General features: G+C 48.9%; 2 protein-coding genes and 1 long non-coding RNA gene across 6 annotated transcripts in view; 1 reads left to right on the top strand and 2 right to left on the bottom strand.

Annotated features, from left to right (window-relative positions):
- LOC144582576 (uncharacterized) overlaps positions 1–15517 on the top strand; it is a 124832-nt gene that overhangs the window by 36846 nt on the left and 72469 nt on the right. The gene's annotated exons all lie outside the window — the stretch shown is intronic.
- MFSD6L (major facilitator superfamily domain containing 6 like) lies at positions 6331–8445 on the bottom strand. Its single transcript, XM_008996531.5, is given in 3 exon segments — positions 6331–6590; positions 6592–8030; positions 8033–8445. Coding segments are annotated over 3 exon segments (1764 nt in total). The 5' UTR covers positions 8291–8445; the 3' UTR covers positions 6331–6523.
- The window catches only part of PIK3R6 (phosphoinositide-3-kinase regulatory subunit 6), a 61088-nt gene continuing 56645 nt past the window's right edge, over positions 11075–15517 (bottom strand). For both annotated transcript variants that reach the window (XM_035300016.3, XM_078373030.1), the window contains 2 exons: positions 12481–12593; positions 11075–11899 (listed from right to left, as the gene is read on the bottom strand). In XM_035300016.3, the coding sequence (XP_035155907.3) occupies positions 11743–11899; positions 12481–12593 (270 nt within the window). In that variant the 3' untranslated portion in view covers positions 11075–11742. The remainder of the gene's footprint in view (positions 11900–12480; positions 12594–15517) is intronic.

The following is a 15517-nucleotide window of genomic DNA, read 5'->3' on the forward strand; positions in this document are numbered from 1 at the left end:
AGCCCTGGCATTCTTGTGTTTCCTGAAGAACCTCCCCAGGGCCTTCACTCTGAGCCCACTTTCCTCTATCACAGCCTCTGACTCTGCACACCTCACCTAGGGTGCCACCTGCATAAAAATAGAAGCCTGCAGGGCTGAACAAGGAGAAGCAGCAAAGTGAAGAGAATTTGGGAAGCTTGTGATAGCAAAGTCACTGGTCATGGGGTAAAGGGAAGACAAAATTAGGAAGGAGGTTTCCTAATTTGGGCCATTGGGAAGTTATTTGGCAGAAAATCTGCCTCAAGCAGGTATATCTGTTTAATAAGCCCGAGGCTATTGAATGTTTTGTTGTTGGTGGTGGTTTATCCATGAAATGTGACCAGCATGAAAAATTTGATATGCACACTTCAGGGTAGAGCACCTGTGACATTCATCAGATTATTAAAGGAAACTCTATGTCCTAAAATGTGAAAAGCCACTTCTTTGAAACAAGGTCAGAGGGGGAATGGTAAACCAACATTAGCAGAAATAAAAAAGTACATATTGGTCAGGAAAGGCTTCCTATAACAATGTACCTGTCAGAAAGACTACTGTTTCCACCCTGCATGCTGGAGACCTATGTGGCAAATGGAGTGGCAGGGACAGACTTTGTTGAAATAAAGTAATTTTCACTGAAGATCATTGTTGGTATTCACTCGGGGTGGCTGGCAAAATATTAAAGACATATTAGGAAAAGTTATAGATTAGTCTCAAACCTTTTGGAAGGCCAAAAGGTTGTATTGGGGCAGGCCAAAGGCACTAGCTGGTCGATTAACGAGAGCCAGCTCAGCCGTAAAGACTCCCACCAAGGCAGCGCTGAAGGAATTGAGAGGCAGACACCCAGATAGAATGGCAAAGTGGGTCTATCTAGGGAGCCAGTAGCCTTCGGAGCTAAGAGTCTCAGGGGCTGACAGCATTCCAGGCTGAAGGGCCCTGAGTAGACTCTGACCCATGCATTTATTCTCTCTGAACAGGTGATCATTATTAACAAACAGATGTTCGGTATTTTCTCATAACAAAATATGCCAAGTAGGCAGCTTGTGCCTGCTTACCACTGATCACAGACAAACTAAAAAGTATTCTTCACGAAGGAGCCACAGGGACAGGGTCAGATGGCTTAAAGAATTGTTTCAACCTGTGTATGATATTTATATATTGTCCTGCCACTTTGGAATGCCCAAGTAGTTTTCTACTTGATGGGGGAGGGCCAGCTAGGTTTTCTTGCCATCGTTCTCTCTAGCAAACAATATGTTCTATCATACACTCAGCATTTCTCATATTCATAAACTTAGCATTTCTCAACAACTTAACATTTCTCAACAGTCCATTAAGTTAGGGAGAAGATTGGGCCGAGGCTTTCCCAGTTAAGTCTGTCTATCCCACATCCCTTTGTCTCTATTCTGTTTACTCATATAAACTTTGTGCTGTATGACCCCCTCAGGGGGAGATCAAAGGGGATTACCTATTAATAGTGTTTACTCTGGGCTGGAACCTAAAGCTTTTATCATTAGTAAAACCACTCTCAGTCTTTTAACCATGTTAATTATCCACAAGTGTGTTGACTTAGAACCTCTATTATGAATAAATATGTGGATGTACATGGGGTCTTGGTCAATTGGTTGCACTTCACCGTCAGAAAGCAGCCAGTGGCCATCCCTAGCCCACTTGTATCACTGTCAAGGCATGAGAGTGTATTCATTCATCCATCGTTGAGTCAGTGTCTGTAGGCCAGACCTCCGCAGGTGATGACTGACGTCTCACATCATCTTCCAAATTTTTATAAACTTTGAAAGTAGTCGGTGGTCTCAGAATTTTCCTACAAAGGCCATATCCCCATGCATACATTAGAATCCTTCTCAAAGGGTCTTTCTCCAAAAGCATTGCTTTGAGGTTTGAGAATCCTTTTTTTTTTTTTTTTTTTACATTTTTTATTAGCAATGCTAATAAAGACTCTTCAAGAATAATTCTAATTCTAATGTATGCGTGGGGATATGGCCTAGAGATCCTCTGGCTTGATTCTATATCTTTAGGCTTGCGAGTATGTAAGACTATCCACAACACAAAGTTATCAAGTCTTTTTGTTTTGTTCTTTTCCCCATTAAAGCACTCGAGGAACAAAGACCACTGCTTTGAAGCATTTACTATTCTGATAGGTAATGTGCTCTTATAGTCACCTGAGGTTGTTTTTGTTCTTGTGTACTTCTATGATGCTGATTAATTTTCAAAAGCACAGTACAGAGAAAGGATGCTGAACATCATTAGTAACTAGAGACAAGTGAATTAAAATCACAATGAGATACAGTCTGCCTTCTGTATCTGTGGCCTCTGTACCTGCTGATTCAACCAACCATGGATAAAAATAATCCAAACAACAACAACAAAATACAAATGCAAAAATAGGGAATAACAACTATTTACATAGCACAATCTAGAAATGATTTAAAGTATATGGGTTGATGTGCTTAGGTTATATGCAAATGCTATGCCATTATATACAAGGGACTTGAGCATCCTTGGATTTTGATATCTGTAGGGGGATGGTGTCTTGGAATCAATTCCCCAAGGATACCAAGAAACTGCTACTACATGCCTATTAGAATGGCTAAAATTAAAGAGACTGATTTTACTGAGTGTTTGTGAAGGTGTTGAGAAGCTGAAACTTCTATGCACTGCTGGTGGGAATGTAAAATGTCACAATCACTTTGGGAAACTATTAGCAGTTCTTTAAAAGTTAAACATGGCTGGGTGTGGTGGCTCACACCTGAAATCCCAGCACTTTGGGAGGGTGAGACTGGTGGATTAAAAGGTCAAGAGTTCAAGATCAGCCTGGCCAGTATGGTGAAACCCTGTCTCTACTTAAAATACAAAAATTAGCCGGGCATGGTGGTGGGTGCCTGTAGTCTCAGCTACTCCGGAGGCTGGGGCAGGAGAATCGCTTGAACCCGGGATGCGGAGGTTGCAGTGAGCTGAGATCGTGCCAAAGCACTCCAGGGAGGCGGGGCGGGGGCGGGCCAGGCCTGTGGGGGCGGGGCCAGCGGGGAGGGGTTGGGACTAGGTCGGCAGGCGGGGCAGGGTGGGGCGGGGCCAGAGCAGTGTGAACTCCTTTGCTGGTCTGGGGTGCCCCGCCCCACCCCGCCCCGCCTGGGCTCCCAGCCTCTTTAAGAATGGAAGGTAGTCAAACATTAAATACCCCAAACAAACTTCTCAGCCTCTCATCCTTCCCATAAAATCTTTTGGATCCATCAGTCGTCACCTCCCTCAGTTTTCCGTCTTCTTCTTCTTTACAACCCCTCCCCCCAACTCACGCTTCTTTTTCTCTTCCTTCTTCCTCCTCTTCAGGCTAAATCATACTTACTTAACTCTTTTCTTAAGCCAGTTCCTGTTCCTCATCCTTTTGTTTAAGAGGACATATACGTGTTTGTATTTTGGTATTATTGTGTGTTCTGTCTAAATAGTAAAATTGCTATCCAATCAGTTTCAAGTGATGGCTGCCGTAAATCTTAATATTTAATTTCCCCCCTTTCCCCTCAATTTCAAAGCCATAGAGCACAGTGATTAATAACTCTCAGGCCCAGGAGCCACCAGGCTGGATCTGAATACCAGCTCTGCCACTTACTAACTGCGTGACCTCAGGCAAGTTACTGAACCTTCAGTTCTGCCATTGTAAACTGGAGATGCTAATAGTGTTTACATTCTATGATTGCTTGATAACTAGTAGGAGTACACCGTGTACTATATTTAGAACAGTGTCCAGCCTAAAGTGACCACTCAGTAGTTGTTATTTGTTTCACTGCAAATGGAAACATTTGGTAAGAAGTGTTGAGATAGATAGCACTGGAAAGGGCAATGGAGTGGACAGTGCTTGGTTAACCACATCAGAATCACTTGGAGGTTGCTCCAAAAATGCAGATTTCTGAGCCCACCTGTGAGATTCTGATGGAACCCAGGAATCTGGCTTTTTGCAAGTGCTCCTCAGACTTGGATCGACAGCAAGGCTGGGGAACTATTGGCACAGAAGAAAATGCCCCACATTTGGAGTAAGGAGATTCAGGACTCTGGTGTTGGTTCTGCCAGTGACCCAATGTGTGACTTCTGAGACTCCATTTTCTCATGTGTAAAATGTAGATAACAAATTTGATATGTTCATAGAGTAGTTGTGGGGGTCACATTGCTGAAGTCATTTCTGTGGGGGAAGCTGGCTTACTGGGGTGAAAGGAACACAGGCTTTGCAGTAAGCTGGACCTGGCTGTAAGTTCCATTGTGGAGGCTGCTGCAGATGTTGCTAGTTGCCAATTCTATGTCCAGCCCCCTTTTCCTAATGCATACCTCATTTTGCTTGATGTGTAACTGTGCCTAGCTTAAAATACTTCCTCCCAGACTTCTTTGCGGCTAGGGTGGCCATGGGTTACAGTTCACTCAGCTGAGGAATTTCTGGGGAGGCTTATCTTTCCTTTTTTTTTTTTAATCTTTTTTGTTTTGGAGACAGGGTCTTGCTCTGTAACCCAGGCTGGAGTGCATTGGCACAAATACGACTCACTGTAGCCTTAAACTTCTGGGCTTAAGCGATCCTCCTACCTCAGCCTCCTGAGTACCTGAGACTACAGTTGCACACCACCACACCTGGCTTTTTTTTTTTTTTTTTTTTTTGGGTAGAGACAAGGTCTCACCATGTTTCCCAGGCTGGACTCCTGGGCTCAAGCAATCTGACTGCCTCGGCCTCCCAAAGTGCTGGGATTATAGGCATGAGCCACCACACAGCCTATTTTCTTGATATAGACACTTGTTCCTGTTTCTTTTTGCCCTCTTGTCTTTCCCTTTTCTTACTGCCTGGAACATGGATGAAAGGTGTGGAGGAGCAGCAGCTATCTTGTTCTGATGAGAGTACAAATCTGGGAGGGTTGCCTACAGGCTGAGTATGACAGTGTGAGGAGATGAAAAGATTCTAGATCCCCAGCAGTGTCATCCAGCAGTGGCAGGCACCACCTCTGGGCTGCCCACCCCAAATGTCTTATATATATGAGACAAATCTCTAATTGTTTAAGGCGGAGGTAGTTTTTTGTTGATTATTTGTATCCTAAAGCTTCTTAGGGAGAATTAAAAAAAACAAAGCTCCTAGTACCATGTCTGACCCTGTGGACGTTCATGTATCTGCTTCACCTTCTCCGGCTATGAGACATTTTCTGCATTTATGCAGTGAGGCTTCTTTTAAATTCAATACCTTATTTTAAACTGATGATTAGGTAGACCGACTGGGCCCTTGGGGACTGGCCTTTGGAATAAAGGGTCCTTTATTTCAGGCCCTTCCCTGGGGGAATTTGGGAAGGCAGTAGCACTAGTCTGTCACTCCCAAAATCCCACCAAGTGCCTCCACAGTATGGAGAACCTATAGCGTCCTTACCTATGGAGACGTCTGCACCTCAATAAAATCAGGTGTTAAAATCTTAGGCTGGGCGCGGTGGCTCACACCTGTAATCCCAGCACTTTGGGAGGCCAAGGTGGGTGGATCACGAGGTCAGGAGATGGAGACCATCCTGGCCAACATGGTGAAACCCCGTCTCTACTAAAAATACAAAAATTAGCCAGGTGTGGTGGTGGGTGCCTGTAATCCCAGCTACTTGGGAGGCTGAGGCGGAGCATTGCTTGAACCCGGGAGGCAGAGGTTGCAGTGAGCCAAGATTGCACCACTGCACTCCAGCCTGGGCAACAGAGAAAGACTGTCTCTAAAAAAAAAGAAAGAAAGAAAAAAGAAAAAAAAATCTTCATATGCTCTTATGAGGTGGGGCATGCAAAATGTGAGTTCAAAAGACATGAAATTGCCCTTGCTCTGATGTAAATGTGGACGATGATTCTAAGTGGGACACACATTTGTGTGAAGGTAAGAATGAAACCTATTAACCTCCCACTCCCTTCTCCCCGACACATAAACATTTCCCATTATTTTCTCCTGTTGGAAGTACTTGAGTGTGAGTGTGGGCACTTTTATATCAGTTGGGACAGAAAGGAGTTTGTTTTCTTGACCATTCTTATCTGCCCACAGCATGGCTTTTTTTAGGAGTAGATGAATGCATTTATGACTCATAGGAATGCCGTGATTCACCCACATCAGCTGCCCTCTCTGCCAACTGAATCCTGCAGGTCCCCATGGTCTTCCTGTCACTGACAGTTTGATCCCTTCCACCACTGCTGAATCCAACAGCACCTGAGTCAGGACTCTTGCAAACCTTACACATCAAAATATAGTGACTACAAAGGGAAAGTTTTTCAAAGCAAATGTATACTTCCTCCATTATTTAAAAAAAAGATTGAATGGCAAAACGTTAAATCTCCTTTTACTGCAGAAGTAAGGAAAATCATGCAATGAGTCGATCCTGTTGGGCCTTCAGCATAGACACCCTCCCCTTTCTTCCTCAAGGCTCCCTGTAGTCCAGGGCAGGTTTCTGTCCTTGGCAGACTGAGCTTTGTTCGGTCCCCTTGTTCCTTCCTAGATCATAACACTCTGGATTTCTCAGCCCTTTCTGTCTGGTTCTTCCCTCATGGCCTTCACAAGCCAGTCCCGTTCTGTCCCCTGCTCAGTCACTGGTGTCACTCAGCTCCATAGACAGCAGCTTTGAGTACTTGATTTTCCACTCGTGGGGCAGCCTCTGCTGTATGGACAGGAAAAAGGCCAACCAGAGCAACAGGACCACACAGCAGGCCTGGAAGAGCACAGCCAGGCTGAAGCGCATCACCACAAAGCCCCCAACAAAGCTGCCCAGGCTACAGCCACTCCCATAAAAGTGGCCTTGCAACAAGGCACTCAGAGCCCTCTCCATGCGGGGAGTGGTTAGGTCCTCTACTGAGGCCTCCACAGCCCACCACAGAGCCCCGTTGCTAATGGCACTCAAGATTTGGACAGGGAGGACAGACCACCAGCTCTAGAGGAAAGAGTAGTAGAGCAGCTGCCCAGCGAGGCAGCCCAGCCCCAGCCCCACCAGGCCTGCCCTGGACTGTTTCCTAAGCAATGTCTTTTTGAACAGATGAAGCAGAATTTCCCCCACCAAGCTGAGGGCAACCGAGAAACCCATGACTAGTTCGCTGCTCCCATGGTCCTTCATGTGCCAGAACAGAAAGTTCTGGACAGTACTGATGATGGCTCCTATCAAAACAATGGTGGAGGCAAGGAGAATGAGGTGGGGGTTGCCCCCCACAATAGACAGTGCTTTGGCGCTTTTGTAGCTGGGCTCCCACGGCTGATAGATGGGAATGGGAAAGGCAATGCTCACCAATAAGGCCAGGATGCTGACCACCGAGTAGCCATAGAAGTGGACCACACCCCGGGGGCCACTGGTCATCAGGAAGCAGTCCAGCTGCCCCACCAAGGCTGCGATGCCACACATGCCTGCCGACATGCCCAGCAACCTCCAGACCGACAAGCTTCTATATCGGTCAGTGGCATCAACAAAATCCAGGTACTCATAAAGGCTGTCATCTGCCACCTGCACCAGAGGTGCTGTCAGCAGCTCCCAGAACGCCATGGACCCCAAGGAGAGGATGAAAGTCCACCGCAAACCTTCCAAGGACAAGTCAAAAGCCCAGGGTTTCCCTTGGGTCCCTGACAAATTGGCTGGATTTCTGGGCCCTTTTCCGGCAGGAAGCAAGGGGAGGGCAGTCTTGACCACCTCAAAAGTAACTTCCCAGGGATGACCTTTCAGCCCTGAAGTGTCAGGATGGAGGAGAACTTGGGATGTGGTCCTAGCTCCTTCTACAGAGAGTGCTAAGTAGCTGTGAAGAGCACCAAAAGTTTCTTGGTCAGTTTTACTAGGTGGCTTTCTGAAGCTAGGCACCTCCACCTCTCCAGTCCTCTTGGCTGGGTGGCTAGAGGCAGGCTCTTGGGCTGAGGTGATGTTCACAGGTAGTGTGACCCCCAGTAGTGCGCCTGTGCTGGTCACGCTGCTGCTTCCATTACAAGGGAGGTGCACCCATTATCTGTCTGCCAGTGGAACCAGGACCATCAGCAGGCTGGCCCCCACCCCCAGCCCAGCAGGGAGCCGATCAGAAGTGTCCTCCATTTCCGGTAGCTTTTGGCTGGGAAGGCACAGATGGGAGCCCAGAAGGTAGCGATCAGGTGCTTGGTTCTCATTAGGATGCACACCCAGGGCGCGGCCAAGCCCAGCTGCCTCAGGTAGAGGGTCAGGAACGGGGTCACGCAGGTTTCCCGGACCTCGCACAGCGGGTGAAAGAGCTTGGCCACCCCCAGCGCCCTGCCAATGTCCCATCGAGGGTTGGCACTCATGGCTGACCGGCTCCTTCAGGCCTGGGCCGACAGAGGGCGAAGCTGGGCGCAGGGCGGGCGCGGCCCCTTGTTCCCGGGCGGGAGGCTCAGGGGTCAGGGCTCCGAACAAGAGGGACTGCGGCCCGGGTCTGGGGCAGCGCCACGGTCACCAGGTCAACGCCCGCCCCCAGCCAACGCCCTCAGGTCCTCCCGCCAGGAGGGAGAGGAGCGGTGGTGGCGGAGGGTGTGGGTGGGGCCAGCGTCCCGCGAGCCGCACCTGCCACGTACTGCCGCCACCGTGGGCCACCTGCCCGGAAGTTCGCAGGTGCGCAAGGGGCGCGTCCCGGGGCCTGCACGGTGCGCTCTGAGCCCCGGCAGCCAGGCTCCTCTGGCTGCCACTGTAGCCCAGGAGCCTGGGCTAAACACCTGTACTGCTTCAGGCAAGCAAAACTCTCAGAGTCGGCATGCGGGGAGCCAGAAGGGAATGCATGGCATCCACCAGGCTCTCTCCATCATCTTCTTCAGGTCTTTACCCCATCAGTGACCAACAGCTGACACCGCAAATCCCATAACCCTGTCCCCACCCTGCCCCCAAGAATCCCACTCCCTTTCCCTACTTTGTTGTTCTCTCTAGCACTTATCACTGTCCAAGGCACTACAGGTTTATAGTTTATGTGTGGACCTTGTTTATTGTCTGTCGTCACCAGAATCCAAGCCCCAGGAAGGCAGGTACTTTTGATCCCAGGGCCTAGAATGGTTTCACTGGATGCGTGCTGCCCTCGGGAGTGGCATGACCTTGGGTGACACGGTTGTCTCCAGCTGGGAAAATCCCTAAGGAGGGCTGACAGCTGATGGCAGTCGTCCAGGGACACTCCTTGCAGCCGATCTGCCAGCACTTGGCAGCCCCCAGAACCCTATGTGTGTGCTGCTTAGTTTTAATCTACACCTAAGGGTGCTCAGGTGCCCTGTATGAGAGTACACACAGCTGAGGTGGTTAGGTAGCTTTTCATCAAAGAGACAGAGATAGCTAAGACAAGCACTTCATCTTAAATCAACAGAAGTGTCACTAATGAACATAATAGATATTATAAATAGTTTTTCACTGGTAAAATCAGTGGTGTCCAAGTCACCTGGGTTGGGTATAATTTTTCTGAAAGCATTTCTTCTCTTGCTGGAATGGGATATAATAATCTAGAGATTCTAGTAGTCCAAACCCTTTTTGGAAGGATGCTGTAGGGTTTGCTTCAGAATGGTCCAGTGTACAGCCCCTGATTCAGTAAGCTTTTTGTGCAAGGCTTGCTCAGAGCACTTAATTTGGCTGGAGATGGAGCAGAAGTACTTGGCAACACATGTCTATGTGTAATGGAATTCAGTCTATGACTTGCCTTCATTGTCAGCTGGTACACAGTATGTTGGGGAGAAGGCCCAGGGGCCTTACTTAACCTCAATAACTGGTAAACACTGCAGATGTCTACTGAAAACCTAATGACTGAATGATCAAATTGGTATGAATCTGTTTACGTCATGCCAGTGACAGGAAAAATAAAATCTAGTCTCCTCTAGGTAAACTCACTCTAATTCAATGCTACTGCAGTCATTTCAGGTTTAAAACCACCTCAGTCACACTGATGATAGTCCCTAGTTACGCCCTTCCCTGGGTCCTGCTGTGGACAACCTCAGTGGAGGATATCACAACCATCCACTTCTCAGTCCTGACCTGTCCTGTGTTCATGTCCACTGGGAGGCAGGTGTCAGACTCCAATGTGCCTGGACATGTGCAGGTGTGCGAGAGGCATGTCCTGGGGCCTGCAGGGTGCACCCCAAGGTAGACCATGGGCCCTGTCCAGCCGCTGGCTGCTGGTGTTGCCCAGGAACTTGGGCTAAACACCTGGATTGCTTCAGGCAAGTAAAACCATCAGAGTCAGGGTGGGGGCAGTGAGAATGGAGTGAATGGCATCCACCAGGCTCCCTTCCTTGCTGCACTGTGCTGGTGTCTGTGAAGGTGCCCACAATTCTGTACCTGGCCTTCAGGCGCCATGCTTCACACTGCTGCCTGGGAAAATCTTTGCCTGCTGCCCATGTCCCATGCAGGCACAGGGACTCTCTCTAAGGCTGCCCTTGGGCACCTCTGCCTCTGCACCCCAGGTGGTCCATCTTACACTCTCCTTGGCATTGAGAATGTGTCCTGCCATTGAGACTTACTTCTACTCCTGGGGCAATGAGGCCCAAGGCAAAGTGCCCTCTTCTCTATTCTTGGATTCCCAAACTTAAAAGGGAAACTTCTACCACCCTAACCTTACCCCCATGCCCACCATCATCCCCTGGCACTCCGTCTAGGTGACAGGACTCAAGTCCAAGCATTTTGTCCTCTCTGTTTCTTTCCCCCAACACCATACCTATTTCTGGGGATGAGGAAACTAAAGATGTGTCATTGGTCTATTTTACACCTAGATGTAGGTTTTTGAACATAAAAGCCAAGAATTTTTTATATATTTAATCTCTGGTGTGGCCAGTGTGGTGGCTCACACCTGTAATCCCAGCACTTTGGGTGACTGAGGTGGGAGGCCGAGGTTGCCTACGTTCCTGGGCAACATAGGAAGACCTCATCTCTACAAAAAAAGCCTCCAAACAAACAAACAAAAAAAACCCAAACCTAGTTTGTCATGGTGGCATGTGCCTGTGATCCCAGCTACTTGAGAGGCTGAGGTGGGAGGACCACTTGGTCCCTGGAGATCAAGGCTGCAATGAGCTGTGATGGCGCCACTGCACTCCAGAGCAGTGACAGAGCAAGCAAGAGGCAGGACACAGAACATACCAGTTTATACTTCACAGAACTCTTACCCAGCTCAAGTGGACTCATTGGGTTATATAAAGGACTGCCCTGATGATTCCTCTTAACATATAAATATTGCTAGGTATGAGATGAAAGCAGAAGGGCTTCAGTGTACATTTATTGAATCTAACATTTTCCCCTCACCTGATAGAGGCCCTTGCCTGGGCTGAGTGAGGTGGGCAGTGGCCTGAGAGTGGGAAGGGAAGAGACTTGGGAGGGAGGCAGTGCCATTGCTGTTCCCTGCTTCCCATTTTCCCCTAGGACCGCAGGGCTCTGGTCAAAATAGCAGCTCTAACCCTGGTTTTAAGGGCTGGGTTAGGAGCTTGAGTGGGAGAGGACAGTGGGAGAAGTGGGAATTAAAGCTAAATGAAGGAGTAGACATCTGTGTGAGAAGCTGGGCTTGGTGTGTGTGTTCTCAAGCAGCTGTGGCATTGCCCAGGCCATCCATAGGCCTCCGTGTGAGCCCTTTTTCATCACAGCCTGCACAGCAGACTCCCTGTGCTCCCAGACACTCGCTGGCACCTGATCAAGGCCAAAGCTGCCCCGCAGAGCTGGGCCTTGCTCTGGCTATTGGTGTAAGTGTTTGGGGTTGATGGGATAGTATATCCTCCCTCCTGGGCCTGCTGTCCCCCCCGCAGGCTCACTGGACAATGCCAGAGAACGTGTTGATAGGCATCAGGAGGGGTCTGAGCTTGGCTTTGGTTGTTTTCATCTCCTTTTCCCCATGTGAATTGAGCCATGGCGCCTTGGACTTCTGGGCCCCAGAACATGGTTCTGGGCAGGGAGCGACCTCGAATCTGTGAGTGGAGAGAGACTAGCTCAGGTGACCCGTCTCAGGGATCAGATCTGCCCAGGGCATCTGAAAGGCAGAGCCGTTATTGTAGGGCATAGAGGAGGCGGCCATGCAGAAGAAAGAAGAAGAGTTTGGATGAGAAAGAACAACCTGGGCCTGGGAGGAGACGCCTGAAGCAAGTGACTCTGTGTATCCCTCCCTTACCCCAACACACCTCCTGAGGGGAAACCAGTAAGGGTCGGCTAACTGGGACACAGATGCCATAGAAGGTCAGCCTGTGTGGGAGGGGCCCGTGCCTACCGAGGGGGCGGGATCAGGAGGCTACAGGCTAAGTATATGCAGAGGTATCTGGGGAAAATGCATGTCAGTTGCTGCTCTGAGTCAGCCATTCATTTGCCTCTACTTCCTGGATCCAAGGCATAGGGCAGTGGCCTCAGTCCATGCTCACCAGGGACACCTGCCTGGCCACAGGCTCTGCCTCCAATGAGGTGTCTTGTGCTAGACGCAGGAGGCGGCAGGAGCTGGCACCTACTTCAGTTTGTCCCATGGGCCCTGGACCTCTAAGGGTGGCAGGCCAAGCCTCACCTGACCACATTCCTGAAAGTGCGTTGATCATCCTTGTCCAGTGACAATGTCAGCAGCCTCTGATCCTGGCTCTGGATCTGGATATTGTTTGTCCTGAAGGTGTTGGTCACTGTCTGCAAGGGAGAGATGGCGTGTGTGAGTGTTGCCTTTGCTCAACAGGTAGCCCTGCCAACATCTCCTACCCTGGAATCTGGTGTGTTTCTTCAGTTTAGAACATGGGGTCCCCAGCTCTCCACCTGCAAGTGGCTGAGTAGTGACAACCCTGCACAAACTGCTTCTAAGCTGCCCTTGCCCTTGGATCTCACATAGTTTTTTCAATCTTTTCCCAACCTGTTGTCCTTGATTTTGAACACAAATGGGAATGCTGTGGCTAGTGCTTGCCAGGTTGTCAAGTTGTCTGAGCTTGAGTGTTGATTTCTTCAACATTTTCCGAGCACCTCCTATATGACTGGCATGTTAACATGTGTGGAATTTGGGGGTATTTCAGGGGTTTTAAAAGTCTTGACCCCAGTTCTCAGCATTAAATCACATATATTATTTACCTGCAGCAGACACAGAGGGTCTAGAAAGCAGCCAAGGACCCCACGCCTCAGATCAGGCCAAAGGAAAGCACCCCCAGACTCCTTATAACTCCTGACCTGAGGGAGTGGATCTAGAGAGGTCGCCTCCCACTGGGCAGAGAACTTGGAGCATTGTGGATTCCAGATGGAGCGTTCAGAAGTTATGGCTCATTCCACACACAGACAGCAGCTTTAGGAAATTTACAACCACAAAACCCCGGAGTTGCCAGAGGTCTTGGAGACCATCTCGTTCAAGTATTCCTAAGCATGGCTGCCCATAAGAATCAATTTTCAAAAACAGTATCGGCCTGGTGTGGTGGCTTCCAGAACTTTGGGAGGTGGAGGTGGGTGGATCACCCCACCTCAGGAGTTCAAGACCAGCCTGGGCAATGTGTCAAAACCCCGCCTATACTAAAAATACAAAAAAATTAGCTGGGCATGGAAGCATGAGCCTGTAGTCCCAGCTACTTGGGAGGCTGAGGCAGGAGAATCACCCAGGAGGCAGAGATTGCAGTGAGAGATCGCACCATTGTACGCCAGCCTGGAGACAGAGTAAGACTCTGTCTCCAAAACAAAACAAAATTCCATAATAGCAGAGATTCTGATTTAAGTGGCATGGAGTTGAGCCCAGGCATTTTTTAAAAAGGTCCTGCATGTAGGCAGGGCTAAGAACAACTGCTGAATTTTTCAACGTCACTTAGGAGAGGCAGACAGCCTAAACTGGGGGTTTGTGCATGCCCAGGAATTTCAGCTGAACTTTTAGGGGATGGAGGTAGGCAGCCAGAAGTCTGTGGACAGGGTGTGCAGGATCCGCTGGGAGGAGGGTAAGAGCATAGTCTCTAAGCCAGGCTGCCCAGGCTTTAATCCTGGCTCTACTTATTAGCTGTGTGACTTGAGCATGTTTCTTAATCTCTCTGTGCTACCTTTTAGGATTGTTGTGAAGATTAAGTGAGACCGTATATATTAAGTGCGTGGAACAGAGCCCAAGACCCTGTTAAAAACTCTTTATTAATTATAATTTTCCAAGAAGGAGCCAAGCATGACTAATGGACTCAGTGATGAAGTCTCAGGTGTCAGAGGGGGAGGGGAAGCTACTGTGGGTTCTTTCTCTTCTTGGTTTGTCCCCTAGGCCAAGCCCCCACCTATCACCCCATTATTCATAGACTCCTGTGAGTCTGAATGGGTGAGCTGTGAGAGATTTACCAAAACCTCTGTAAGACGGGGTTTGATAGTCCAGGAAATGAGAAAAGAAATGAGCCATGTATAGAAATTGAGGACAGAGGACTCCAGGATAGAAGGTAACACGCAGAGGAGAGGGGGTTTCTCCCCTGCTGCCAACACAACCTGTGGCACCTTGGCAGGGCACAGTGGCTCATGCCTGTAATCCCAGCACTTTGGGAGGCCCAATGTGGGCAGATCACCTGAAGTCAGGAGTTTGAGACCAGCCTGTCCAACATGGTGAAACACTGTCTCTACCAAAATTACAAAAAGATTAGCTGTGCATGGTGACAGGCATCTATAATCCCAGCTACTTGAGAGGCTGAGGCAGGAGAATTGCTTGAACCCAGAGGTGGAGGTTGCAGTAAGTCGAGATTGCACCACTGTACTCCAGCCTAGGAAACAGAGTGAGACTCTGTCTCCAAAAAAACAAAAAACAGACAAACCCTTTTAAAAGCACCTTTAGTGCTCTGGAGCTGTCAGCCACAGTGGGAGGTTGTGGTCAGGGGGCCAGGCAGTGGAACCTAGTGGGCACTGACTGGACAGGTAATGGAATGATTGTTGATACTGGAATGCCACTCATGACCTTCCAGAAATACTTGGAGAGATTGCAGGAGGCTGAAGTCCTGCATGAACTTGGGTGGGGGGAGGTGTTGGGGAAAAGCCACGGGTTTTCTGTTTGCTATAGTTAATGGAATTGCACCTGAATTGATTGCAGCTAGTGAGTGAAATGCATGGTTTCCTTAGGTCAAAAGACTGGAGTTTGAATATGACCCACTGAAGCCTGCACAGTGGTAGCTATGGGGGCAGCTCTCTGACTCTCAACTTGGTGTTCCTTCTTTAGCATCAGGCTGCTCTAGGTGTCTCTGGCAGGATTTGGGTCACCACGACCTGGCCATGGACTTGGCCCCCACTTCTAGCTAATCATACACTGTCTCTGGGCTTGCTCCCACCTGCCTGCAGCGTTGGCAGATGCCTTTCATTTCTCTTTGTGGTCTGCACACCTAGACACACCCTACCTGCTTGGCTTTGGCCCATAAGGACCACAAGGGTCTTATATTTTAGTCAATAAATGCAGCCATCGAAGCCAGTGGAAAGGGCCAGATGCAGAATTTGCACAGGATTTGCTCTCAGTAAGATGAAGGAATGGGCAAAGGGCTGTTAATTGTTTCCTGTTCTCTGTTGTTGGCTACCAATTTTCTATACCCAAAGCCCCAGTTCTTCTGTTTCTGCTTTATTTCCCATTTATCTTCTATTTC

This window comes from Callithrix jacchus, chromosome 5 (genome assembly GCF_049354715.1).
Source record: "Callithrix jacchus isolate 240 chromosome 5, calJac240_pri, whole genome shotgun sequence".
Taxonomy (NCBI): domain Eukaryota; kingdom Metazoa; phylum Chordata; class Mammalia; order Primates; family Cebidae; genus Callithrix; species Callithrix jacchus.